General features: G+C 37.6%; 2 protein-coding genes across 4 annotated transcripts in view; one reads left to right on the forward strand and one right to left on the reverse strand.

Annotated features, from left to right (window-relative positions):
• SHROOM4 (shroom family member 4) overlaps window positions 1–27,319 on the reverse strand; it is a 369,471-nt gene that overhangs the window by 311,687 nt on the left and 30,465 nt on the right. The gene's annotated exons all lie outside the window — the stretch shown is intronic.
• LOC128578028 (S-adenosylmethionine decarboxylase proenzyme-like) lies at window positions 6,924–8,042 on the forward strand. Of its 2 annotated transcripts, none has more exons than XM_053580437.1 (2): window positions 6,924–7,033; window positions 7,389–8,042. In XM_053580437.1, the coding sequence occupies exons 1-2, from the start codon at window positions 6,924–6,926 to the stop codon at window positions 7,921–7,923; spliced, it is 645 nt and encodes a 214-aa protein (XP_053436412.1). In that variant the 3' UTR covers window positions 7,924–8,042. The 2 variants fall into 2 exon arrangements, with proteins under 2 accessions (XP_053436412.1, XP_053436410.1); XM_053580435.1 differs by having other exon boundaries at window positions 6,924–7,032; window positions 7,115–8,042.

Raw genomic sequence — 27,319 nt, forward strand, 5'->3', positions numbered from 1 at the left:
CTTCCTTATCAGTCTCAATCTCTATGGTTCCCCAACTCGTAACTTTCTCCAACCACATCTGTTCCCCTTTCTACTACTTTCCCCTGGTATGTTTCCTTTACTATCATTCTGTCTTGCTAATATGAAAGTTCCTTGAGGGCAGGGATTGCATTTTGTCCATCTCTATCCTTAGTACCTAACATAATGCCTGCCTGAATATTCAGCACATGTTTTTGAATGAATGAAATCCTGCCATCTGAACCCTTAAATGTCACCTCTACCTTGAAGCCTTTCCTTGTATCAACTGGGTACAATTGTAATCTTTAAATTCCCGTACCTCCTTGATTCTAACCCTTCTAATGATACCTATCATAGTATTCTCTGCATTTTGTTATGATTATTGAAATATCTACTTTATTACTGCCACTACCAAGCATCTTTCCCCTCTTTAAAGAGGAAGAAGGAAAGAAAGACTAAGACAGACAGACACACACACACACACACACACAAAAGATCAGAGCCTTAGAGAGCATGCATGGACTTTGCCTCATTAAAAAAAAAAAAAAGAACACAAAACCTTTCTTGTGGAACTTAGCACAGCTTAGTACATAGGAGGAGTTCGAGAAATATTTTCCAAATTGAATTGCTAAAACATTTGGATATCAGTATGGAGATTTTACATTAGATCCATACCTCATACCATACAATTCAATAAATTCCAGATGGGCCCAAGAATTAAATACAAAAAAGAAAAAACACCCTGGGGGAGTGGGGAAGACAGAATGACATATTTATCCCAGCTGTGGAGGAGTGGTAAATTTCTGAATACTGAAAAATGAAAGAAACATTAGAGACAGGATGGATGGATTTGAATATATAAATGTAAAAAAGAACACTTTTGCATAGTGCAATATGATAAAGCATACATAAAAATGAAAGCAATAAAATTGGAAAAATATGTGATAAATATAAATTTGACTATTAAAAATATGAGAAATGGATAAAAATATGTAAGGTCAATATCTAGATTTTAGTTGAGAAGTGGTGAAAGAAAATGAATGAGGAAATAGCAAATTATGACATTAAAAATGGAAAGCTTCATTAAATAAATAAAACTTAAAAAAATGGGTAGTATACTTACATACCTATTAAGCTAGCAAAAAGGTTAAAATGGTAATGTTCAGAGATGCAGGGATCTTTGAAAATAGGCATACTTAAACAGTTTAATCTTTTGGGAGTACAATCTGGCAACATGTAACAACAGCTATAAAACAGTTCATAACTTTTGGCTTAGTTATTATACTTTTGGTAAGATACCAGAAATCAGTAACTCTAAACAGAAGTGGTACAATTTGTATAGAAATCATTCACAGCATTGCTTTTTGTAAGAGTGAAAATTTTTAAATAATTTAAATCACCATTAATAATAGAACAGCCAAGCAAAACCTGGCATATCAATACTGTCTTACATTTTCATGTGGAAGGCTATCTATCTACCTATTCGTTATTGCCAAGTCTTTGCCATTTAGGGTTTCTACAACCTGGTTGTCTGGTACTCAACTGTTACCATCACTGTGCCAATTTCTAGAGTAAACTACCTCCTGGAACCCACCTAACCTACCACCCCTAATTCTAATTTGCTCCTTTTACTCTGATATAACTGAGAAAATAACAGGCTCTCATTCAATTAAGGACCAGTGGATCTCTCTTAAGACACGAGGGCTTCTCCTATACCATGGCCTTTGTGGCAGCTGTTTCAAACTCTCTAAGCCTTTTGTTTTTCTTTTTAAACTTATATTAGGGTCCAGGCTGTATTCTGAACTTCAGAATAAGCAGAGAATTACAGAAATTGGTTTTGCTTTAATTATAGGCTCTTAGTAAAGCTGACTGCATTTCATGAACACTATATTTAAACAAAACACTTCTAGTTCACACTAAAAATATTGTCATATTGAAACACCTCTGATCAAGAAGGATACCCTTAAACTCTATAAATCGTTAAGTTTTGAGAAAAGATGTGGCCATGTTATGATTAAAGAGAAACCTGGGGACAAGTAATAACAAATTCATTTATTAGAGTCATGCTCTTATGCCTATTATGAACTAAAGTACAATTATTTAAACTAAAATCTTTTGGTTTTTTATATCTTATTACTACTTCCTAATAATAATGTGATTGAATTTCATAAATGTGTGAAAATTATACAGTCTCATAATTCTCATCAAGGACCCAATTTAAAATGTATTTTTTAAAACAAACTGTAAGGTCTCTTTAAAAGTTAGAGCTTTTACTTAAGGCCATACATGATCAAGCTTCAAAACTGAAATCAAAGCAGGGCTCAGATATAGACCCTAAATAAACATGTTACAGCCTTTTTGTGAAAGATCCAAACAACAGCTCTCCCAACAAAGTAAGTGGATACATTAAAGGCAATTCAAAACAAATAGAAATAAGAACATTTTGAGAAGGAAAAGTGATTTCTGGCAATTATAAAAGAGAATGATATCTTCGTTTTGAGCAGCACAATCAACAAAACAAAACACTCCAAAGAAATTTAAGCTGTGAAAAACTCAGCTGTGATGACAAGAAGATGAAAAAAAGTGAAGAATTTCCCACCTGGGGTCTGTTCCCTGGATGGGGTTAAGGGTGTAAACCTGCTAGTATGATGTTGAAAATAAGAATTCTAATAGTTATGAAAGAAATCACTAACTAAGAGCTACACTTTGAGTTTAGTCATTCTGCAAATTGCTTTATTTCTTATATGTAAAACTAGTATTCACGAATCTGTAAATATTTTTCTCTACCTATGAACACCAGCTGCTTAGTGCTTTTAGTCAGTAACAAATAGTGTGTACACTATTAATTCAACTTCAATGGGTCCAGAGATTCCATAGCTGAGCATCTGAAATAAAAATATGATGCATATTGATAAGCAGGAAAGGAAAGAACTTATGGAACCTCAGAAGCAAACCCCAGTGTCAGAATCCAGATCTTCTGAAGTCTGACATTTACAGTCTGGTAAAATTTTTGTGAGTTAGGTTGGCAGGTTGATAGATTTCTCATTACCGAAGTTGGGGTTTTTAAACTCACAGGAAACTGGAAGAGAATATGAGAATATTTGGACTGCAGTCATACCAGCAGTAGTCCAGGAGAGTGAGACAGACCTGAAGGAGATGTTGGCTGAGCCATTTCCTGAGCAGATCAGAAGGGAATGATTTCAATTATTGTCACATAATGGGCCAGATGCTCCATCTTGTCCTAGCCTATTATCCCAGCTCCAAAACAAAGAAGAAAGGAGAGAGTGAAGGAACTCAGAGAAGAGTGGGATGAGGGAGTGAAAAAAATAAGGGAAGAAAAGAGGGAAGAAGGAAGACATTACAATTAAGTCAAAGCAAGGATGGATTAACAACTGTAATAAACATAAAGATTACTTTTGCATAAAATGAAAACAGAACAGGTCAGTTCAGGAAATGTTAATACACTAGCTCAGTTACTCTCAGTTCATAGGCCCGAGTCATTAGGTTTAGCAGGCCCAGGGAATAGTACCATAGCTTTGTCACTTGGGCTTTTATGAGGCATATCTGTGCTGGTAGCAGCTAGCAGACTGGCAGGACTACAAACTGGCATGGCCTCCAGGTCATAAACTAATTATGGCACAATCATTCACTTGTTCTAGCCATTCAGCCAATTACTTCATGAGTAGGGTGGGTGGGACTCTTGTCTATGGCCAACTCTGGAAGCAAGACCTCTGGGGATTAAGCATTCCTTCCTGGGGAGTTATATGGAAGTCTGGAGGGCCATACACAGCCTCACTAGGCCTAGAAGTCTATCCTCCTGCATAAATAATAAATTCACCAATTATTAAGTGTCTGTGTTTTACAAGGCATGCAAAAAAATCCAAAAATAAGAAAGAAAGTACCCTCAAAGGGCTTAGAGTCTAGGGCAGGATGGGAACCATAAGAACCATTCAAAACCTTTGCTTAACCATACCTGCATGTCTCAAACACCAGACTTTTCAGAACCCTTTTGAATCTGGACACTGCATTAGTCATCTGAGTACATCCCACATATTCTAGAAAAAAAAAAAGTGAAGATGTTTTCTTCTAAAGTCAATGTAATCTTCCGTCTTTCTCCAAAGATGGAGGCCGAGCTTTCCTATTCTCCAGAGTCATGATTCAATTCAAGGCTTACCAAGCATGCCTAAGAGAAGGGTCAATCACTCTCCTTCTCTGCTCCAAAGTCCACCCCCACTGAACTTGCAATCAAAGTTTTCTGTCAAGGTTTACACAGATGAGACAAATCCCTTTAATAAACTAGGACTGCAGACTTACAAATAGCCTCTGGGAGCCAGCATGCATTTCCAGAAATACATGTAAACACATGGAAAGTTATGCACACACATTTGTTTACAGAGTCAGAAGAGAAAGTAAACTGATTGGGCAGGGGTGAAATTTCACAGCTCAGAGAGCTGAAGACCTGGGTAAAATGCAAGATGAGTAAGTCCAAAATACCAACAGGGAGCTGTTTCTCAAGGCAGCAGCATACACACAGTCAGCTGTGTCAACGGATTTGCTAGGATTGGAGAGAATGGATTTGTAGAGAGAACTCGGGAAACATTTTGAGGATCAGTAGGCCCCAACAGTATGCCAGTGATTTAGTAGTAATACGGTCAAGGTCCTAGAGAAAATCATTTCCATACTTATTACTGCTTATGGCAAACATCAACCAATTTAGACTTGGAGGTTCAAACAGCCCTAGCTCCCAAACAGCCATCATTGAAAACATTCGTGCAAGGAGCACTCTTTGTAAAGTGGAGCCTGGCCAAGCACACAGGCATCTGCTCCCCTCCTTGGTCACATATTCTCCTGCTGCCTTCCACCCTTGTACAGGCCCCCACAGTCTGTTTGTATTCCCACACCTGACCCCACCTTCTAGCAGAGGCCAAGAGCATCATTCCTGGATGACTGCCCAGCCTTTGAATTCAGAGAGAATGCAGGCTGTTAGATGAGGAGATCCAGATTCGAGACTTCTCAACACACACTCCCCCCTACTCAACAATGCTTACAATAAAGTTACACTGAAGAGGCACTCTGGTTGCTAGAAAAACAGGAAGACAGAGGAGTGGGTGGGTGAGTTAGTCTCTCTAGGTTGGCCTGAGTCTGTGGAATGTCAGGCTCACTGGAAAGTTGAAGTGTCTTCACTGAAGGTGTGACCAAGGTATCCTAAGCTGGGCATTGACCAATCACCCTTGCCTTAAAAAAGTGTTTCCAAAAGCTGCACCAACACACAAATAAAGTAGCTAAGCCCTCAGGCTTGGCTCTCTAGAGGGTAGCAGAACAACTCAGCTTGGGAGACCCTGTGATTCTCTATTCAAGTGCTTTCTAAAATTTGAGGTTAGAAAAGAACAGGCCTGAACATTTGGCTGAAAGTAGCCATGTCTGGCTTATTGTACCCTCAATGGATCCCCAACAATAAAAAAAAAAGCAAAAAAAAAAAAAAAAAAAAAGCAATTGTTTCACTTAAAGATCACAGGAATATTTCTTCATTTTGGCAGTTTGGGGGACGGAATGGAGATGTAGCTCCATGAGAATAAACAGTAACCACCCATTTATGTGTGCACTTTCATAGGTGTATTACCTGGGAATCCGGGAGAAATCAAGCTATCTGCCCTCTCCGAGCCTGTTAAGTCATCTGTCTACCATGCCTTTAGCTTTGCAATGCAATAACTCATACTTCACTTGATAGTTTTTAAAGCGCCCTCTCATTTATTATCCCATTTAATAAAGATTAATCCAGTATGTGGTATGATTAATGAAGGAGATAGTTTTTGAAGCCTTGTTTTTTTTTTGTGTGTGTGTGTGTGGTTTTTTTTTTTTTGGCCGGGGCTAGGTTTGAACCTGCCACCTCCGGCATATGGGACCGGCGCCCTACTCCTTGAGCCACAGGCACCGCCCATGAAGGAGATAGTTTTTAAAATGCATTTCCTTTGACCTAGCAATTCACTTCTTCTATAAATATCCTTTAGTAAAATAATCAGATTAGTGTGTAAAGATGTATGTACACAAGGGTCCCTGTTGCACTATTTATATTAGCAAAATGTTAGAAACAAATTCAATGTCAATTAATATGGAACTAGTTAAAATATTGTGTGCATATATATGACACATATACTAAAAGTGTGATACCATGAAGCCATTAAAATGATTATATATATATATATATATCTGACAAGATTTCTAGAATGTACTGTCAGGTGTAAAAACATGAGAAACAAAATAATAAACACGGTATGACCATTTTTTAAGGCATGTATGTATAAACATAGAAGAATGAACTGTCTCGGTGTCCGTAGCTCTGTGAATAGGGCGTCAGCCACATACCAAGGCTGGCAGGTTTGAGCCCAGCCCCAACCTGTTAAACAACAATGACAATTTCAACCCCCGCAAAAAAAAAAAAAAATAGCCAGGTGTTGGGGCAGGCGCCTCTAGTCCCAGCTATTTGGGAGACTGAGGCAAGAGAATCACTTAAGCCCAAGAGTTTAAGTTGCTGTGAGCTGTGTTGCCATGCCCCTTACCCAGGGCAACATAGTGAGATGCTGTGTCAAAAAAAAAAACAAAAAAAGGCTTACACAGTATGGCCTGGGACATTAGCTAGTGCTTGCTCTACTCTCTCTAACTGTGAAGCCGCTGACTACAAGAGACTGAACTGTATCTGCCTCTATTTCCAACAGACTCACGTTCTACTTTTGCTCACAAAAAAGAAGCCGGGGAAATTTTATTAGTCCTTTTTTAAAAAAAAGTTAATATAAAATTACAGCAAAAAAAGGAACCTGAACTTTAGTAACACAACTGGAACAATCCGCAGCGGCGGTGGCAGCGGCGGGAGAAGAGGTTTAATTTAGTTGATTTTCTGTGGTTGTTGGTTGTTGGCTAGTCTCACGGTGATGGAAGATGCACATTTTTTCAAAGGGATGAAGAAGCTGCTGGAGGTTTGGTTCTCCAGGCAGCAACCTGACGCAAACCAAGGATCTGGGGATCTTCGCACTATCCCCGAGATCTGAGTGGGACATACTTTTGAAGGATGTGCAATGTTCAATCATAAGTGTGACAAAAAACTGACAAGCAGGAAGCTTATGTACTCGTAGCATGTTTGTCTCCAAGAGACGTTTCATTTTGAAGACCTGTGGTACCACCCTCTTGCTGAAAGCACTGATTCCCCTGTTGAAGTTTGCTAGGGATTACAGTGGGTTTGACTCAATTCAAAGGTTCTTTTATTCTAGTAAGAATTTCATGAAGCCTTCTCACCAAGGGTACCCACACCGGAATTTCCAGGAAGAAATAGAATTTCTAAATTCAATTTTCCCAAATGGAGCAGCATATTGTATGGGACGTATGAATTCTGACTGTTGGTACTTATATACTCTGGATTTCCCAGACATTCGAGTAATCAGTCAGCCAGATCAAACCCTGGAAATTCTGATGAGTGAGCTTGGCCCAGCAGTTATGGACCAGTTCTACATGAAAGATGGTGTTACTGCAAAGGATGTCACTCGTGAGAGTGGAATTGGTGACCTGATACCAGGGTCTGTCATCGATGCCACATTGTTCAATCCTTGTGGGTATTCAATGAATGGAATGAAATCTGATGGAACTTATTGGACTATTCACATCACTCCAGAACCAGAATTTTCTTATGTTAGCTTTGAAACAAACTTAAGTCAGACCTCCTATGATGACCTGAACAGGAAAGTTATGGAAGTCTTCAAGCCAGGAAAATCTGTAACCACCTTGTTTGTTAATCAGAGTTCTAAGTGTCGCACAGTGCTTTCTTCACCCCAGAAGATTGAAGGCTTTAAACGTCTTGATTGTCAGAGTGCTATGTTCAATGATTACAATTTTGTTTTTACCAGTTTTGCTAAGAAGCAGCAACAACAGCAGAGTTGATTAAGAAAAATGAAGAAAAAACGCAAAAAGAGAACACATGTAGAAGGCGGTGGCTGCTTTCTAGATGTTAATACTGGGGGCCATGCTTTCCATAACCACCACCTTGTAGTTGCAGAAAGCCCTAGATGTGATGATAGTGTAATCATTTTGAATTGTATGCATTATTATATCAAAGAGTTAGATATCTTGCATGAATGCTCTCTTCTGTGTTTAGGTATTCTATGCCACACTCGCTGTGAAATTGAGGTGCATGTAGAAAAAACCTTTTACTATATGAAACTTTACAACACTTGGGAAAACAATTCAATTTGGTTTATGTACAGTGTAATATTTCTCCAGGTATCCTCCAAAATTCCCCACAGACAAGGCTTTCATCCTCATTAGGTGTTGGCCTCAGCCTAACCATCTGGGACTGTTCTTTTAAATTGCTGCCAGAATTTTACATCCAGTTTCCTCCACTTTCTAGAACTTATTCTTTACTAATATTACTGGGACAAATTCTACTTCATACAGGTGTTTTTTGCAACAGCAGTTATTAAAGTTTTTCTTCCACAAGTTGGGTCCTCTTAAAATGATTGCAGTTACTTATTTTGTGTATTACTATTTTAAAATTATTTTTCTGTGCATTTATACTCCTATAATTGATTTCTTCCCTCACCATGGTGTCTCCCCCAAGCCCTCCAAATAAAGCAATACACTGTCAACACTGTGGGTTTATATACAAATCTTATACCCCAGGTGGCAAAAAGGGGAGATCATCCCTAGGCTTAATTTTCTTTTAAGGGCATGGGAATTTTTATTGGTATGGATTCTTTTGGATGACAGTCACAAAAATAAACTTCTCCAGTGCTTGATCAGCAAGGAAGACCCATAGAGAATTATAGGTGGAGATGAGGGTATATTGGGTGAACTCTGGAAATCATATATAATTCTGTACTCGTCAGTAAATGAGATTAACTTTTACTTGCTAAGTAGTAAATAAAAGGGTTTTTATTACTAACATGATTGCCAAGAAAGTTTAGCATAAAGTTTATACTAGATTCAGTAAGTGAGGTCAGCTTGGATCATTGATGTTAACTTTTACTTTAGCAGCCATTTCCACTAATATAATATACTGTAAATTTTGGTTCAAAGCAAAATCAACGTCTTTTTCATCTTGTGACTTCAAATTCTGTGACTTTGTGATGCATGTGAATGTTCTGACTTCCTGTGTTCTCTAAGTATGATTTTCTGTTACCATGGAATTCACAAGATCAAATGAGCAACTGCCTAGAATGAGAAGAATCATCCGGGCTATTCAGACAAACACCATGAAGAAGAATCTATGAATGAGTGAATAAATAAGTAAAACCTACTAAATTCTAAAATACTCAGTGGGAAATGACTAAAATAGAGGCTTTCAAGAGTCGGCATCTTTTAACTGTATTTGCAAATACTGTGGGATGTAAGCAACTAAGCAAACAGCAAAGTTGACTAAATTTTGTATTTCTTCTCACTATATTTTGATAATTACTGGATTGATACAGTGATGTTTTGTTCCTTCCGTATTTATAAATGAAACACTTTTTTAGTGTTTCTAAATATAAAATCTACTTGGTTTGAAATCAAGTGATATGGAACACTTTTGACTTATTTTAAGCATGTTGATTGAAAGTTTCATTGAGGAAGTTTTCGATCAGTGTGATCAGTTGGATTCTGTAATGAGCATAGCACCTAATGTTTTGGGGTGTTCTGTTTTAAGGACCAATGCTCAAAGTGATTTTGTTCTTGAACAGTATCCCAGTAGATGTAATTGTTGGCTTGAGGTCTGATTGTTTTTTCCTAACAGATTGAAGAATTCTAATTGAAAACCTGCACATTTGTGTGGAACAAAGCCTAGAAAAGAGAAAACTAGATTGAATAGTAATCTAAATTAATCTTAGTATGATAGAGGAGGGAAAGTTTTGGTGCCATAATTTCTCCCTTCATTGGCGTTGGACTTAAATCAGTTGAAATGTATTTCTGTACCACACCTTAAGCTTCCATAAAAGTTTTAATTGTCTAGTGACATTAAAAAAAAAAAAAGAATGAACTGTGAGATACACACATGCCCAAATATCAATGCCTATTATCTCAAGGAAATAGGAACATATCTAATTTTCATTTTCTTCTTTTTCACTTTTGCGTATTTTCTAAACTTATACTAAAATAACAATGTATTGATTTTGATGAATGGAAACAATAAACCTATATTCATTTTGGAAAGGAGGGGCAATATCGTATGTGACAACAACAGTAATAGTAGCTAACATTTATATAGAGTACAATATACCATGGCTTTCAGCATATTTGTCGTATTTTTATTTCATATTACCACTATGAGTAATGTAATATTGTCCCTATCTTACAGATGAGGAAAGGACACTGAGGCTTACAGAGTTTAAGGGACTTGCCAAGGACACACAGTTAAGAAGTAAGAAAACTAGACTATTCTAAGTGAAACATCATAGAAATGGAGAACCAAACATATGTATTCAATGCCAGGTTGGATCTGATTGATCAACACTTAAGTGCACATATGGAAGTAAATTCCAATGCAAATCAAGCTGGGAGAAAGGGAAGGTGGGGATAGGTAAATTCACACCTACTGAGTATGTTCACAGAGTCTGAACACATGATACAAAAACTCTAGATGTGTGCCCCAAAGAATTAAACAAGGTCTCAAAGGGTTATTTGTATGCCCATCTTCATAGCAGCATTACTCACAACAGCTAAAATGTAGAAGTAACCCAAGTCCATCAACAGATAAATGGATAAGCAAATTGCAGCATATACATACAATGGAATATTTTCACCCTTAAAAAGAAAGGAAATTCTGACATATGCTACATGAAGCATATGCTCTAATCTTGAGGATGTGCTACATGAGATAAGCTAGTCACAAAATAATAAATATTGTGATTTGCTTATGTAAGGTAGTTAAGAGTAGTCAAAATCATAAAGACGGAAAGTAGAGTGGTGGTTGTCAGGGTTTGTGGGAGAAGGGGAAAAAGGAGTTACTGTTTAATGGGTAAAGAATTTCAGTTTTAAAAGATGAAAAGAGTTATGAACATGGATGATGGTTGGACAACTTTATGAATGTATTCAGTGTACTACTGAATGGTACACTTAAAATAGTTCAGAGATAAATTTATGTTGTACATATTTTATCACAATAAATAGTAATAAATTATTTTTTAAATGTAAAAAAAAGAAAGTGACAAAACTAGAACTTGAAAAGGTTTCTTTTGACTCTAAATCTCATGCCCTTTTTTTCTCTTTAGACACAGCCTCACTCTTTTACCTGGAGTGCCATGGCTTCAGCCTAGCTCAGAATAACCTCAGACTCCTGGGCTCAAGCAATCCTCCTGTATAAGCCTCCCAAGTAGCTGGGACTACAGGCACGTGCCTCTATGCCTGGCTAATTTTTCTAGTAGAGACGGGGGTCTCGCTTTGCTCAGACTGGTCTTGAACTCCTGATCTCAAGCAATCCTCCTGCCTGGGCCTCCCAGAGTGTTTGAATTATAAGCATACGGCAAGGCAGCCAGCCTCTCCTGCTCTTATTTGCTGCTCTACCACATTCCTCCTCAAGGGCCATTTCATTCTTGAGTACTCAAAACAATGTATCAAAGCCAGCTTTTATACTTTTGAGTATGTATGCCCTAGAGACTCTATTAAAAGTACAACTGTTTCCAGCTTAGCAAAGTTTCAAGGAATATATAGCACCACCAAGGCCTGATGCCAAAAACCCAGGTAATCAAAAATCAGCAATAGCTCATATTGAACTGTGGTCCCTTAAATCTCACAAAGGCAAAGAGGATCCTTGTTTCAGTCAAACTTTTTCCTTCATCCATCCATCCACCCCTTTGTTGATTACCCATCAAGTGCCAGGAACTATGGAGGTGCAAAGATGAATAAGGCAGACTGTGCAATATAATTCCTAGTGGGATACATCACAGGCCCATTCACCTGTGAGGCTTACTTGAGAATAAACTCCAGTTTGAAATATGACCAGTGGCCAAGGGGCCAGAGCATGAAATTTGGAAAGATAGGAAAAAGTGTTCAAATCCTTCTTTACTATTCTTTAAAAGAATAGTATGTATATGGATACAATTAACTAAACAGAGTGAATATTACTGATCAATGAATATATACCAGGCTCTATGTTAGATACTGTTACATTTTATTAGTACTGCTATTATTACTATTATGAAAAATAGCAGCTAACATTTTATTAAATCCTTACTGGTAGTGATAGAAACTGGACTAATCTTTGCATACAATATAAGTTTTCACAATCATAAATCTATTAACATGGACTAAGAGAGAGTCTTAACATAATAACAAAATAAAGCAAATCTAACAAAGAAAGCCTCCAGAATTCTCCATAGATCCCTTATTCACTACTAGAAATTTGATGATTATCTTAGAGATAAAATGGTTTGAATACCCAGACACATACATAAAAACTTTCATGTGTTTCTTTCTCTAGTTCAGCTCAGAGATTCACAAATGGTAATAATTACTACTATACAGGGTTCTATTATGAATGCACAGATGTAGTACTCTATTGTAAAACACAAGATTTTCAAGGAAAATTTCAATAATTCACAATTTTTATCTTATGTGCTAATTTTAGTACCTGACTTGATGGGCACATTAGATACTAATGATGCTATAAATAGTATATGCCCAATAAATGATACATGCTGCCTTAATATACTAAGCTTCACAATAACCCTAATAGAGATTGTACCCATTATACAGGTGAGGAAACAGAGCCTAGAGAGGTTGGCCTCCATAACTTAAGTGCAACAAAGCCAAAGTTTAAACCAGGTCCAACTGACACTAATGCCTGTACTTCTTATATAGTTTTATGAAAGATATTTCCTTTCTGAAAAATGAATTATATTTGAGGTCTCTTAACTAGCAGTCTAGTTCCTTAGGAACAGCTGATACTGGGCTCTGGACAGGAGAATCAGTGGTATCTAAGGGGCTCTTTCCGCAACAGCTTATGTTCCTGATGGATCAGAGGTGCAAAAATAACCAGCACCTAGCAAGCCAGGCCAGAGACAAGCTCAGTTAGAATCAAAGATCATACTCAGGAGAGAAGAATTCTCAATGTGATGGGGGACTTGAGGGGAGAGTTAGGCAGTAGACTGTCCAGCTTTTAGGAAGAGCACTGGAACAGGAACTCCAAAGCTAGAAAGAATGTTTGCCTTGACACGGAAAGTCCCCAAACCCACCTCGACTGACCAAGATGTAAAGCAACTCTGAGATAGGTAAAGAGAAAGAAATGGCATTCTCATTAGGGTAGGTAAAAGTGAGGTTAAGGGAAGATAGACTGGAGAGCAAAATTCTGAATAGGCTGGTATAAATGATATTTTTACATACTTATGTTAAGACTCAATGTCTGACTTGGGTGACAAGTAAAAGAAAATATTGTTAAGAGCCAAAGTCTCATCAAGGTGTGAGATGGCAGGGAACTGGTCCCTAGCTCATGCTATGAGGGTATGATACATACAAAAGCCAGGCAGAAATTCCATTATGAAAAGAAAAGGCAATATAATAATTTGCACTTAACCATGGGCCAAAGAGTGTCATATTAACATTATTATTTAATTTTATTCTCATTACAATAATCCTGCAAGTTGAGTATGAATGCCATTTGACAAGTGAGGACACTGAGATACAGGGAGCTGCTTCCCAGAAATTACACAATGGCACATGACTAGAAAAGATAACTTCCATTCTTTGAACCCAGATGTCTGTGATTCCAAATCTTGTAGTCTTTAACTTCGATGCCTGAACACAGCCAGCCCTGCATAACTTCTTTCCTAAAGTAGAACCAATCAAATTTGGGTTTATAGGCTGTTATTTCTAAATTTAAGTAGACATACACACAAAACTAATATGCATTCAATCTCCAGGCTAAAACCCAATCCTTTATCAAGCATTAAATCAGCCAGTTGTAAATCAGTACAATTTATTGAGAGTAATTTAAGTAATTTAAGTAATTATCAGATGCTCAAACAGGGATGTATATACAAAGATGTTCTCCACAACACTATTTATAATAGCAAAAAAAAAAAAAAGGAACCTAAGTGGCCAATTGCATGGAACAAGCAAATTTAACCAGAATGCATTCATATCACGGGCTACCATTATGTAGTAATTTAAAATTAGACTTCCAAAAAGTTATAATGACAAGGGAAAAGAGCCATAATAAGTTAAGTGGGAGGACTGGAGGGAATGATACAATATGACCATGTAGCATGATCTCAAATATATATTGTTTTTATAATCTAAATATAGATGTTTCTGTTAATGAGAAAAAAAAATCAATTTTATAAAACCCAAGGTGAATAATTGTGACCTTTTCACAATATCTTTGCTCCTGAAATTAGTTTTGCCTTTTCTCAGAAATGGTTTATGTTGTGGCTACATGGTCTCACTTTCATTTGTAAAATGGGGAAAGGAAAGTAACTACTAATCTCCCATTGTTGCTGTGTTGATGAAATTAGATGTTGGACGTGGAAATGATTTTTTAAAACATTAGAGTGCTATTCACTTTTGAGCTATTGTTGAAGAGATCCTAAGTTTGTAGAATTTTTGGTGGTTTGTGGCAATCAATCTCTCTTGGAGCCCTATTCTCCTGTCAATTTCCACTGCCATAATCACTCTCCAGGTCTTGATTCTTCCATTGCCTGAATTTCCACACCAGTCTCCAAGATGGATCTAATCCAATCTGTTGTCCCCTCTACCTCTCTATCTGCTCTCTACAGCACATCAAAAGTAAGCTTTTGACCATATTAATACTTTGTTTAGACTCCCATTGAGACTCCTATAACCTTCACATATCACACCAATTTTTCAGCCAATTCTTTTATGACATTCTCCAATTATCATACCAGTCCCCATGTAATCAGCTTAAAGGCATCTAAAATGTCTTTGCTTAACCAGAAAGCATTGTATTACATAACAGACCTTCAGTGCATGGTATCTGTTAGAAAATGGCAATGTGATACCTTCCTACTCAAAGTGTAGTCTGTGGACTAGTATCATCAGTTTCACCTAGGAGTTTGTGAGAATCTCTCTTTCCACCCAGAACTACTGAATACATATATGCATTTAAGAGTATTCCCCAAATGATTTGTATGCATTAAGGCTTAAGAAGCACTGGCTTGTATGGCTCTAAAGTTGGTAGGTGAAGCAAAATGTCCACTTCTTCACAGATTTATTTACTTTTTCCAAGCTGTCCTTATGTCTCTCATGCATATCAGTCCATTTCCTCTCTTAGATGGTAAGATCATTTTAAAAGTATTAACTTCTATCTTTCTCTTCCTTTGTCTCAACTCCTACCACCCAAGAGGCACTCAGTAAGTGGTCATCAATGACAACAACAAATAGGTTTAAAGACCATATTTAAAAGTAACCATGATAAGACTTATTTAATATAGCATACTGGTTAAGAACAGGAAATCTGGAACCTGCCAGCCTAAAATTGAAACTCACTTTCCAGCATTTTCCAGCTGCATGACTAAACCTATATGTGCTTCAATTTCCTCATCTATGAAATGGAGATACTAATACTGCTCACACCAAACAGCGGTTCTCAACCTGTGGGTCACGACCCACAGGAACTGTATTAAAGGGCCACGGCATTAGGAAGGTTGACAACCACTGCCCCAAAAGGTTTTTGTGAGGATTAAATGAGTGAAGAGATGGAAAACTCTCAGAACATGATCTGGCAGTCATAACTAAATAAGTTTAAGGTATTATCAATGGTTTTTAGAAGATAATTATAACAACTATTTCAAAACTTAGGCCATTAGTAGTCATAAATATGACCATTATTTGCATAAGAGACTATGTGAAGAATTTAACATGCACATGTCAGGGCCCACGGATGCCGTGTCTCCTGCCCCAACCCAGGGTCTCGTTGGAGCCAGGATGTTAGGTCTCTGGCCCCAGCCCATTCAACTGCCTGGACGTGGGCCGCTGTGCCAGCTTACTCAGGGTAGGTCTCGTTCTGATCTCAGGTGCTGAAGCACCTTAGAAGTCACAGTCAAAATTAGTAGGAGTGAGCATCTCGGCAGCAATCTCAGCAGCAGCGTCTCCTGAGGTTATTTATAGAAGTAATACACCACAGGTGTGGAAACTGCTATGCAATAATGTAGGTGTTCTCATCACATGTTCTTATGTGCTCTTGTGCTCTTTAACGAGAGACCAATGATGTTAAATGATGTTAAATCCCTTCCCCAATCCCTTATCACCAAAATATTTCTCACAGGTGCCTCCTGCATGCACAGCCTTACTAAATTCTCACAACTCCTCAGCAAGATCGATAGTAGTGTTATTTTACAGCAGGCAAAGTTTACACAGCTAGGCTTGAATTCAGGTCTAAGGACATCAGAGTCCATGTTCTTTAATGTTAATTAGCAGGGGCCTTTACAGGCAATAGAGAAAAGAAACAGTTGATCATTTTAAGACATAATATAGAATGAGGTAAAACTTGATGGTTTGACTATTTTGGGTGCCCATAGTTTAGAAAAGCAGAATCTAGCTTTATAAGAGCTCACAAGCTCACTAATATAGATAATTCAAATAGCATTGTGGAGTGAACAATTTGTGGAGAGCAAGTCAAGTGGAATCATCTGGGCCCCCGGGACCTTCTCCACCAGTATTCCAGGGCAAAAAGTGATAAATAGAAAACTGTCTGCATCCCCAGCTATGCAGACTGTCCCTGGACAGGAAGGAGGCACAGATATTCCTATGCTACAATCAGAGTCTGGAATACACAGGAAGAAGGAGAGAGTTTCACAATGTGCCTCCAACAATCCTCTCCTGGACATTGCTATCTCTGGTTCTTCCTTTCCACTCTAGAGATTCAGCCAGTCACTGTCACCAGTTAAAGCAACCACACACTGCTCTTAAAAGAAGTGAGGGATAATGTTTGAAATTAGAGCCAAATTTAGGGAAGCAGAATAATGTCTCCTCCCTGCTGAAAAAACTAGAAGGGCGATGGGGCAAGTAGTAGTCTTTGGGAGTCTCCCAAACTCCTAACAAGCAGTGGCAGCATCTAGAGGAGATAAATGGTCCTGGGGACAGAGGCACAGCTGAAACTCCCAGCATGGTGTTTAGCACAGAAGTGAGAACCTCTTCATATGGCTACTAAATAATAAATCCCTTCGGTAAGATAGTATGCAAAAGAGTCTTGAGTCAACCCTTCCTATTAAATCAAGTGCAGAGAAACTTATAGTGAATTGTGCATACAGGTGAGAATTTTAGCCACTTAAATGAGTAAGATCATTTTTTAAAGCCAACCAAAAATGAGGCAGAGTTCATAGGACCTGGAATCAGAAGTATGGTATAAACAAACAAAGGGTAAGAAAGTAGGGACAAAGAAACAAAGATTGCATCCTGGAAGGATCTGAAGCAACTGAAAATGAGTCTGTGATAGCAGTGATAAGATTCAAATGGAAAACTCAAATTTAAGGAGTTACAGAAACAAAATGGTTGTGGTATCTGAAAAGGACATCATAAAAAGTACTACTAATGAAATCACATAGCATGTAAAAACTGCATAAAGCTGAGGGAGTAAATGGGAACCTGAACTTCACTAAGTAAACCTCATGCCCCAAGACAGGGATGAATTCACCTAAAGAAAGAACAGTCTTTTTGTAATTGGCATAAAAGCCCCATATGGGCTAGTAGCATCCCTGTAGTCTGTGTCATCAGAGGATTTCATATTGATAAAATCCAAGACTATAGAGACAAATATTAAACTATTGACCTCACACATATCTAGATATTTCATTTTTCATCTCTAATTCAGTTATCTCTTTTCAAGAATATGTAGCAGGATATTGTAAGAGTTTTACATGATTACCTAAAAATCTGCAAATAACAGAGTTAAGATCTTTGTTTAATCAGAGTTTCCTAGAGAAACAGAGCCAATGTTTATATATATATATATTTATTTATTTATAAAGAGATTGTCCCATGTGATTATAAATATGTGTATTTATTTATTTATTATGAGATTGTTCCATGTGATTATAGAGGTTAAAAGTCCCACCATTTGCCCTCTGTAAGCTGTAGGACCAGAAAGCCAGTGATGTGGTTCCAGGCCAAGCCTGATGGACTGAGAACTAGGGGAACCAATGTAAGTCCCAAGATGGATGTCCCAGCTCAAAAAGAGATAGAATTTGCCCTTCCTTTGCCTTTTTGCTCTATTTGGGTAGGTGCCCACATTGGCAAGAGTGATCTTTACTCACTCGACTGATTCAAATGCTAATCTCTTCCAAAAACAACCTCACAGACATATCCAGAAATAATATTTTATAGCTCTCTAGACATGCCATAGCCCAGTCAAGTTGACACATAAAATTTAAAACATCATAGCCACTAATCCACAGAATTTATTAAGTGCTATATTATATCCACAAACAGAAAACAAATGTTGGGATCACCATTTTTTATTTTTTTGAGACAGTCTCACTCAATTGCCCTGGGGTTGAGTGCTGTGATGTCATAGCTCATAGCAACTTCAACTCTTGGGTTCAAGCAATGCTCTTGACTCAGCCTCCAGAATAGCTGGACTATAGGTGCCCACCACAATGCCCGGCTAGTTTTCCTATTTTTAGTAGAGATAGGGTCTCATTTTGCTCAGGCTGGTCTTTAACTCCTGAGCTCAGGCAATCCACTCACCTTGGCCTCCCAGAGTGCTAGGATTACAGGTGTGAGCTATTGTGCTGGGCTTAGGGATCATAATTTTTAAGTTTCAAAGGGTCCTCAGTGTCTTTAGTTCAAACTTTTCACTTCACAGATGGGGAAAATGACACTTAGAGAATAGTACTAACTTGCTCAAGGTAACGGATGATGGAAGTAACAATCTCAACCCTAGACTATAGTGCATTTTGCTTTAAAATAATTAAAAATTGGATGGGAGTAAGGTGGGGTGGGGCAAAGTTTCTGAAAGTCAGAGACCACGTATCTTTTCCATTTTCAATTCTAGGCTTGAGAATAATTAAATAATCATCTCAAATAGTCACTCTAGCCAAGCAAAAAAAAAAAAAAATTAGAGACAGAAATAATCTGTTTCAGAAGTGGGATCATTATACATAAAGATGCCCAACTATGTTCACTGAATGCATATATAGTTTTGGAAAAATATGTTAGGAAATAGGGGCCTATCCTGTGTATATGCAAAATCACTGGGGGCAATTTAAATAGTCAGGCTACTGGGATTCTCCTCACACAGTAAAATTTCAAATAAAACTTATGCTTAGGCATAAACCTCCTTCCCTTAATCTCTAGCCCCAACTATCAGAGTTAATTTGAAATTATCTGAGTACATTCTTTTCTCTTTCACAAAGGTCATCCAAATATACCAAGTTGAGCTGCAAAACTTCCTTCATTCCACATCTTCTAAGATGTAAGATAGACTAGGATAATAACAGGAGGCTAACATAGAACGATGGTGTGGCGTAGACATACTATTTCCATTTTTCTCAACCAAAATTATTATTTTGCAACACAGTCATCATGTAAATAGAGCCAAAGCCCAGTGCAGGCCAAGGGTGGGCAGGGAGAATTGGGAAGAAGCTCTGTAAATACCTCTGTATGTCTAGTTAAGTGTTCTTTGTAAGAAGAACAGAAATGGGAATGCAATGAGTGGTTGGTTGGATGCTTCCACAGATGTTTTTGTCTTACCCTAGCTATGTATGCATGTATGCTGGGATACCAAAAGGCCTCCCAGCTATTCCAGATACAGTTTTAGAAGTTTATTAGAGACAAGTATAAGGTAATTAATTCCTATTTTTAGAATGGAGGACAGATTCTGCCCCAGGGAATATCAGCTCTAAACAAACAAAGATATGTTAAGTCTCTGTAGACTGTTTCCTGAAGATACCAGCCCAAAGTGCTATTTCAACAAAAATAAGTATTGGTCTATTGGTCTGGTTAGGTTAGAAACAGAAAAAAACAAAAACAAAAACAAAAAACAAGAAGATGCTCTCTTCCCTTGCTCCCTCACCTCAACCTGTCACCAATTCCTTCTTCATGGTGTGCCTCACCTGGAATATTGTGTGCAGGTTTGGCTACCATATGTCAGAGACAATAGCATCAAGCTAGAGATGCTGAAGAAAAAGGCTTTAGAATGATAAATTTACAACTAATAAAATGAAGTCCAACTTTATACAATTAGTAAAAAGAGAACATATCCCATGGTTTAGAACAGCCTAACTATATAAATCCCTCTTTTTTTAGGTTTAGATAAATTCATCAATGATAGACACCAAAAAGTAAATTAATTTCAGGGTGACACCCCTTACTATGGAGGAGGGTCCAAAAATGCATTTAGAGATTATATATTTTGCTAGGTCCTCTACTAGGAACATTATACACATTTCATGTAATCCTCACAATAACCCTATGAGTATATATTACTAGGATCTCCATGTTGCTGATAAGGAAACTGATGCTTAAGAGAAGTTACATAGTGAAAACAATTTAAATGTCTATCAACAGATGAATTATTTTTTTAAAAAAATTTCAGATTATTGTGGGGGTACAAATGATTAGGTTACATTGTTTGCATTTGTTAGGTAAAGTTCAAGTTGTAGTTGAGTCCTTCACCCACGGAGTGTGCTGTATACACTTATATTATGCACATTTCCTGACAGCTTACCAATTTCTCCCCTCTTCTCCTTCCCTTTCCCTTCTCTCCCCTCCCCCTACTTGAATTTAATTTTTTTTTTCTTGCATGAGCAGGTAATTGCTTATCTATTAGAATGATTTTATTTTAAGTAGTATATACATACAGTGGAATAACATTCACCCTTTAAAAAAGAAGGAAATCTTGTAACATATGACACATAGATGAACCTTGAGGACACTGCTAAATGAAATAAGTCAGTCACAGAAGGACAAATACTGCATGATTCCACTTATATGAGACATCAAACTCATAGTAGCAAAGAATAGAATGGTGGCTGCCAGAGGGTAGGAGAAAGGGGGAATGAGGAGTTCCTAATCAACAGGTCTAACATTTCAGTTATGCAAGATAAATAAATTCTAGAGATTTGTTGTACAATATTGTGCCCATAGATAACAATACTGACTGTATTGTATACTCAAAAATCTGTTAAGAGGGCATATCTCATATCAAGTGTTCTTACCACAGTGAAAATTAATAAAATAACAAAATAAAATGAGAATTTACATAACATCTAAGTCACATACTGCTGGTTAATATAAGGTTTGGATATAGATTGGAAAGGAAGTGAAGTCATTCTTATTTGTAGATGATATGATTAGCTAGGTAGAAAATTTTAAGATATCTAAAAAAAGATATCTTAAAGATATCTAGAACTAGGTAAGTGAGATTAGTAAATTTGTTAGGTAGAACAAACTTACTGGTAGAACAATAGAACTAATAAGTGAGATTAGTAAATTTGAAGGACTACAAACCAGCATACCATAAATCTATCCTATTTCTACATAGTAGTGATAAACAATCTATAAGTGAAATTTTAAAATATATACCAGCATCAGAAATATGAAAATATTTAGGAATAAGTTTGGTGAAAGATGTCCATGACCTACAAAACATGGCTAAGATAAACTAAATAAAATCTAAATAAATGGAGAGGTATACACCTTGATACCAGATTGGAAGAATCAGTATGGTTAATGTGTCAATTCTCCCCCAAATTGATCTATAGATACAGCACAATCCAAATCATAATGTCAGCAGTCATTGTTATTATTATTTTTTTTTAAATAGGGTCTTGCTTTGTTGCCTGGGTTAGAGTGAAGTGACATCATCACAGCCCACTGCAACTTTGAACTCCTAGGCTCAAGCAATCCTCATGCCTCGGCTTCCAGAGCAGCTGGGACTACAGGAGCATCCCACCATGCCTAGCTAATTTTTCTGTTTTGTTTTTTCTTTTTTTTTGTTTGTTTGTTTGTTTTAGAGATGGGGTTGTGCAATGATGCTTAGACTTGTCTCAACTTCTGGCCTCAATCAATCCCCTTATCTCAGACTCCCAAGTGCTAGGATTATAAGTGTAAGCCACCATGCTTGTCCTGGCAGTCATTTTAAATCAAAATTGACAAGTTGATTCTAAACTTTATGGGAAGTCAAACAATGGGGAATAGTCAAAATATCTTAAAAAGCAAAGTTGGAGGACTTAAACCAATTTCAAAATGTATCATAAAGCTATAGTAATCAAGACAATGTGGTACTGGCATATAGATAAATATATAGGTTAATGGAACACAACATTGTCCAAAAATAGACCCATATGCAGAAAGGCAATTGATCTTTGACAAAGGTACCAAAGCAATTAAATGGGAAAAGAATATCTTTTAAACAAATAGCATTGGAACAATTTGATGCCTATGTGCAATAAGTAGTACAAGAATAACTAAATGATAATATGCAAAAAACAAACAAAAACTCTCAGATCTTACCTCATACCACATATGTTAACCCAAAATAGATCCTACACCCAAGTGCAAGAGTTAAAATTACATAACTTCTAGAAGAAAAATCATGTAGATGATATAATCAGCTAGGTAGAAAATTTTAAGGTATCTACAAAAAGGTTACTAGAATTTGGATAAGGCAAAGACTTCTTAAATAGGACACAAAAAGCACAAATATAAAAGAAAAAATCATTAAACTGGACTTTATCAAAATCCAAAATTATACCCTTTTACTTTTCAAAAGACACTTTTAAGAAATGGAAAGGCAAACCACAGACTGGGAGCAAATATCTGTAAATCTCATATGTTGAACAAAGGACTTGTATCTAGAATATATAAATAACTCTTATAACTCAATATTATAATTTTAAAAAACAATAATAATGGGCAAAATATTTACATAGACACTTCACTAAAGATGATATAAATATGGAAAATAAGCACATGAAAAGATCCTCGACATCACTAACCATTATAAAAATATAAAACTGCAAAGAAATACCAATAAATAGCTAGTAGAATGGCTAAAATTAAAAAGACTGACCATAATAAGTTTTGGTGAGGATGTACAGGAATAGAACTCTCTTACACTACTGGTGTAAAATGTTTACAACCACCTGATAAACAATTGGTAGCCTTTTATTTTTATTTTTATTTTTTTAATGTAGGTAGACTTTTAATATGATAATGATATACCCACCATATGACTCATCCATCTACTCATAGATTTAACCAAGAAAAATTCAAATACAGTTTTACACAAAGAAATTGTGTTCATGGCAGTTTTATTCATAATACCCCAAATTATTCATAATAGCCAGAAATAATGCAAATGTTCAATAGGTAAATGCATTAACAAACTACTCTAATGTATCTATGCAATAGAATGTTACCCAGCAATATAAAGGAACAAACTGTTGATACATGCACCAACATGAATGGATATAAAATAATTATGTTGAGTGAAAGAAGGTAACCCTCAAATACATACTATATTATTTTATAGATGAGTCTAGAAAATGAAAACTATGACAGTGATAAAAAGCTTATCCGTGGTTGCCTAAGGGTTGTGGGACTGGATTACAAAGGGTAGCAAGGAAACTGTTGAGCGTGATGAATATTTTAATTATCTTAATTGTGGTAATTACTTCATAGGCTTTGATAAAACTCATCAAATTGTATATGCATGTATACATGTTTAATTTATTGTACATCATTTATACCTATTTAAATAAAAAATGTACACATTGTACCCCTTGATTGCACTAATGTACACAGCTATGGTTTAATAATAAATAAATAAATAAATAAAAATAAAAAATGTAAACTTTGCCGCAATATCACAGTGAATGTACTTGTAAAATAGGACTGATTTCCCAAGCAAATAAAAATCAGTATCCTGAATGACATTAACAGGATGATGGAATAGGAAGGCCTGAACTCTCCTACTCCCATAAACACACCAATTCAAAAACAAAACGAGGACAAATTTTCTTTATCAGAAATACAGAAACTATTCAAGAGGCTCCTGTACTGTGAGTGAACATGAGACTAGCCACCCCAAAGCCAGTAGGTAAATTTGAGGTACTCACAATAATCCCTATGCCCTGCACAGAGCCAAACAATTGGGAGGAAACCCCTGCAGATCCCAGCTTTTCCCTAGGAAGAGAGTTAGGCAACATGTCCAATACCCCAACTTTTCCAGGAACTGTCTGAAAGACTGGCTTCTGTCTTGCCTGTTTCAGAGTGTTGACAGAATCCAACATACTGTAGCCATTTCAGAACCACTGAAATCAGAGACAGTGGTTTAGGCTGGCAGTTGCTATAGCCCCTCTCCCCATCTTAATACAGAGCCAACAGGTAAAAAACCCTAGCTCTCAGATTCTCCCTGGGGAAAAAAGGAGTTAGACTACATATCCAATGCCCCATCTTCTTTGGGGGAAGCACCAAGGACTGGTTTCTTTCTTGTCTAAACTGAAGAGCTGATAGGACCTGCTATACTTTCTCTCAGGATCAGTGTGATCAGAGATGGCAATTTAGGCATGTAGTTGCCGTAGCCCCACCAACAGGCTCAATACAGAGCAAACAAGCAGAAAATCCTGGATACCAACTTGTCCTTGGAGAGTGAAAGAGTTGGACAAAGTGTGTAATGAGTTAACTTTTTCAAAAGCTGCTCTGACTTTAGTCATACTCATTTCAGAGCACTGATGAGACCCTGTATATACTTGATGCTTGAGGGCTGCTAAGGAAAGAGAAAGCAGGTTGTACTAGCACAAAGTCTGGGCTGATTGATGAGGGTCTTCTGTATGAGTCTAGTCTGTGAAGACTGGGAGAGGTAACTGTTTGTCTAATGAGCAGATACTAACATAAAAAAAATCAAAAAAGGGGAAGAAAGAAATACGTTCGTAACAATGGAAAAAATGAATCTTCTGAAACCAATCCCAAAGACACAGAGACATGATTTATCTGCTAGACACAAAATAACTATCACAAAGATGATCAATGGGTTCAAGAGAATAATGCAAGAACAAGGTATGGGGGGGGCAGATCACTAGGAGGAGAAATCAAGGCACTCAGCAACCCCACTGAGTCAAACTATGAGCATGATAGCAAGAAAGGGGAAGGAAGAGAACAGAGGACAGTTATGGAGTGGACCATACTGGAGGAGCCCAGAGCCAGAGAGAAGAGTAAGGTGGACCTGTCCCCCACCCAGGGGCTCTCTGAGCAGCAAAACATAGGATCTCTAGCTCCATAGGAGAGTGCTACAAGGGGGAAAACAACCAGTTTTCCTATACCTGGGAATATCCTCCTCTGGGTCCCTCTCCTGCCTGTTAGAATAGTGAGCAATTTTGACTCTAGTCACCTTGCAACATTGCAGCCACAATCCATTCCCCATATTTCTTGGGTTGCACAATAGACTGCCTGCAGTACATGCCTGCTTCCCAGGGCATAGATGAGTTGGAGTGCTAGCATAGCCCAGACAGCCTGGAGGGGCTTCCCCCACCCCATGTACCAGGAAGGTGACAGAGATTTGAATCCTCCTCAGCCCCCATAGCAACCGAGAAAGTAAGGGGTACAGAAGCCACTTGCCCTGTCACCAGCAACAGTGAGATCTTTAGCCAGACAAAGGAGAAAAGGGAGACAGGTCCTGTAACCCCCACAATGTATCTGGTAGAATATCTGACCTTTGCATTGTGTGGCCCGGTGAATTGAGTACACCCTGCCTCACCCACTGCAGAAGAAAATGCTGGCTCAATACACTAACTTTGGTGAGATGGGTCTCTCCTGAGTCTTGTTCCTGCTGGGGGTATCTTTCCCTACCCTCGAGTGGTGCTGTCCAGCATCTGTGCCCAGGAGGCCACCTCTAGTGGTTCAGCCCCCAGTACCACTCCTGACAACTTAAAGAGGGGCAGGTCTAGCCTCAGGTGACCCCTCTCTGGGAAATTCCTGGAAAGCAGATATCAAGCCACAGATTCCACTTCACCTACCATGGGAGAAAGCCAGGCATGCCAAAACTGTTGCAGCCCAGACTCTGGCAAAAATGTGGCTCTGATCATTTGTTTGAGGGAAGGGCTGGCACATGGGCTGGAACAGTTCCATTTCATTATCTGGGAGCCATCCATGGTCTTGGAGTGTTATATGAGGATCATGTCTTCAGCCCCACCACACCCAAACTGGAGACTGCAAGGCTAGTTCTCAGAGACCTTTACACTCTGAAGCCCTGATGGAGAGCTTGGGGAGGCCATGTGTGGAGGGGCAGCAGCTCGTTTGATCAGTCAGCGGTTAGGGGGGATGGAAAGCCCCATATCCTGGGGCTTCTGATCTGATTTCAGTTTGAGTTTCCAAACAGGTCTCCTGGATGCTGCCCATGGAACTCTAAGTAGATTATCTCTCAATAACTATTTAGAGACAACCTAACGTTCCAGCTTAAAAAATAACAAATATATAAATAAACTGAAAATACATGAGAAAGAATCAGAAGAAGAATCCTGTGAACATGAAAAATCAGAAGAGATCAACTCCCCCAAGTGATCACATGGAAGATACAGCTGAAAATACTATCCATAGATAATTTGTTGAAATAACAGAAATAGAATTCGGAATATGGATGGCAAATAAGATGAATGGAATTGAGGAGAAGGTGCAAAAATAAATCCAAAAAGAAGTCCAAAAACTATCTCAAGAAATCAGTAAAAATAAAGATAAAGTCACCGAAGATATGGACATAATTAGGAAATATGTAGTAGAGCTTAAGAAACTGAAAGAGGCATTCAAGGAGTTTGAAACTTAGTAGAGAGTCTCAGCAATAGAGTATAACATGGAGAAGAAAGACTCTCAGAAATCTAAGATAAGACTTTTGAACTATCCAAGCATTCAAAGAGGCAGAAAAGAAGAGAATAAAGGCAGAAGCATCACTGAGAAAGATATGCGGCTACACCAAATGCACAAATTTATGAATCATACAGTTTACTGAAGAAGAGAGTCCTAAAAACATAGAATCTCTACTTCAGGACATAATGCTAGAGAATTTCTGAAGCATTGTGAGAGCCAGAAATTCGGATACTAGATAGTTTCAGAACCCCAGCATGACTCAATTCAAAGCATATCCCAGACACATTATAATTAACTTAGCCAAAGTCAAAATGAAAAAAGGAAATTCTGCAAGCAGCCAGGCATAAGCAACTTCTTAACTACAAGGGGAAAGATAACAGAGTGACAGTGAACTTCTCTGCTGAAACTTTTCAAGCTAGAGGAGGGTGATCATCTGCCCTTTCTTAAATAAAACAATTTTCAGGCCAAGATGCTATACCTGCTAAACTAAGCTTCAAATTTGATGGAAAAAATCAAATATTTTACTGACATGCAGACATTGAGGAAATTT

The sequence above is a fragment of the Nycticebus coucang genome, chromosome X (genome assembly GCF_027406575.1).
Source record: "Nycticebus coucang isolate mNycCou1 chromosome X, mNycCou1.pri, whole genome shotgun sequence".
NCBI lineage: Eukaryota > Metazoa > Chordata > Mammalia > Primates > Lorisidae > Nycticebus > Nycticebus coucang.

Bases quoted from the DNA above. Each gene is read 5' to 3' on its own strand.
- LOC128578028 (XM_053580435.1), top strand. From the start codon at position 6,924: ATGGAAGATGCACATTTTTTCAAAGGGATGAAGAAGCTGCTGGAGGTT. The intron at 7,033-7,114 runs AGATCTGAGTGG...CAGGAAGCTTAT, and splicing joins GGATCTTCGCACTATCCCCG to GTACTCGTAGCATGTTTGTC.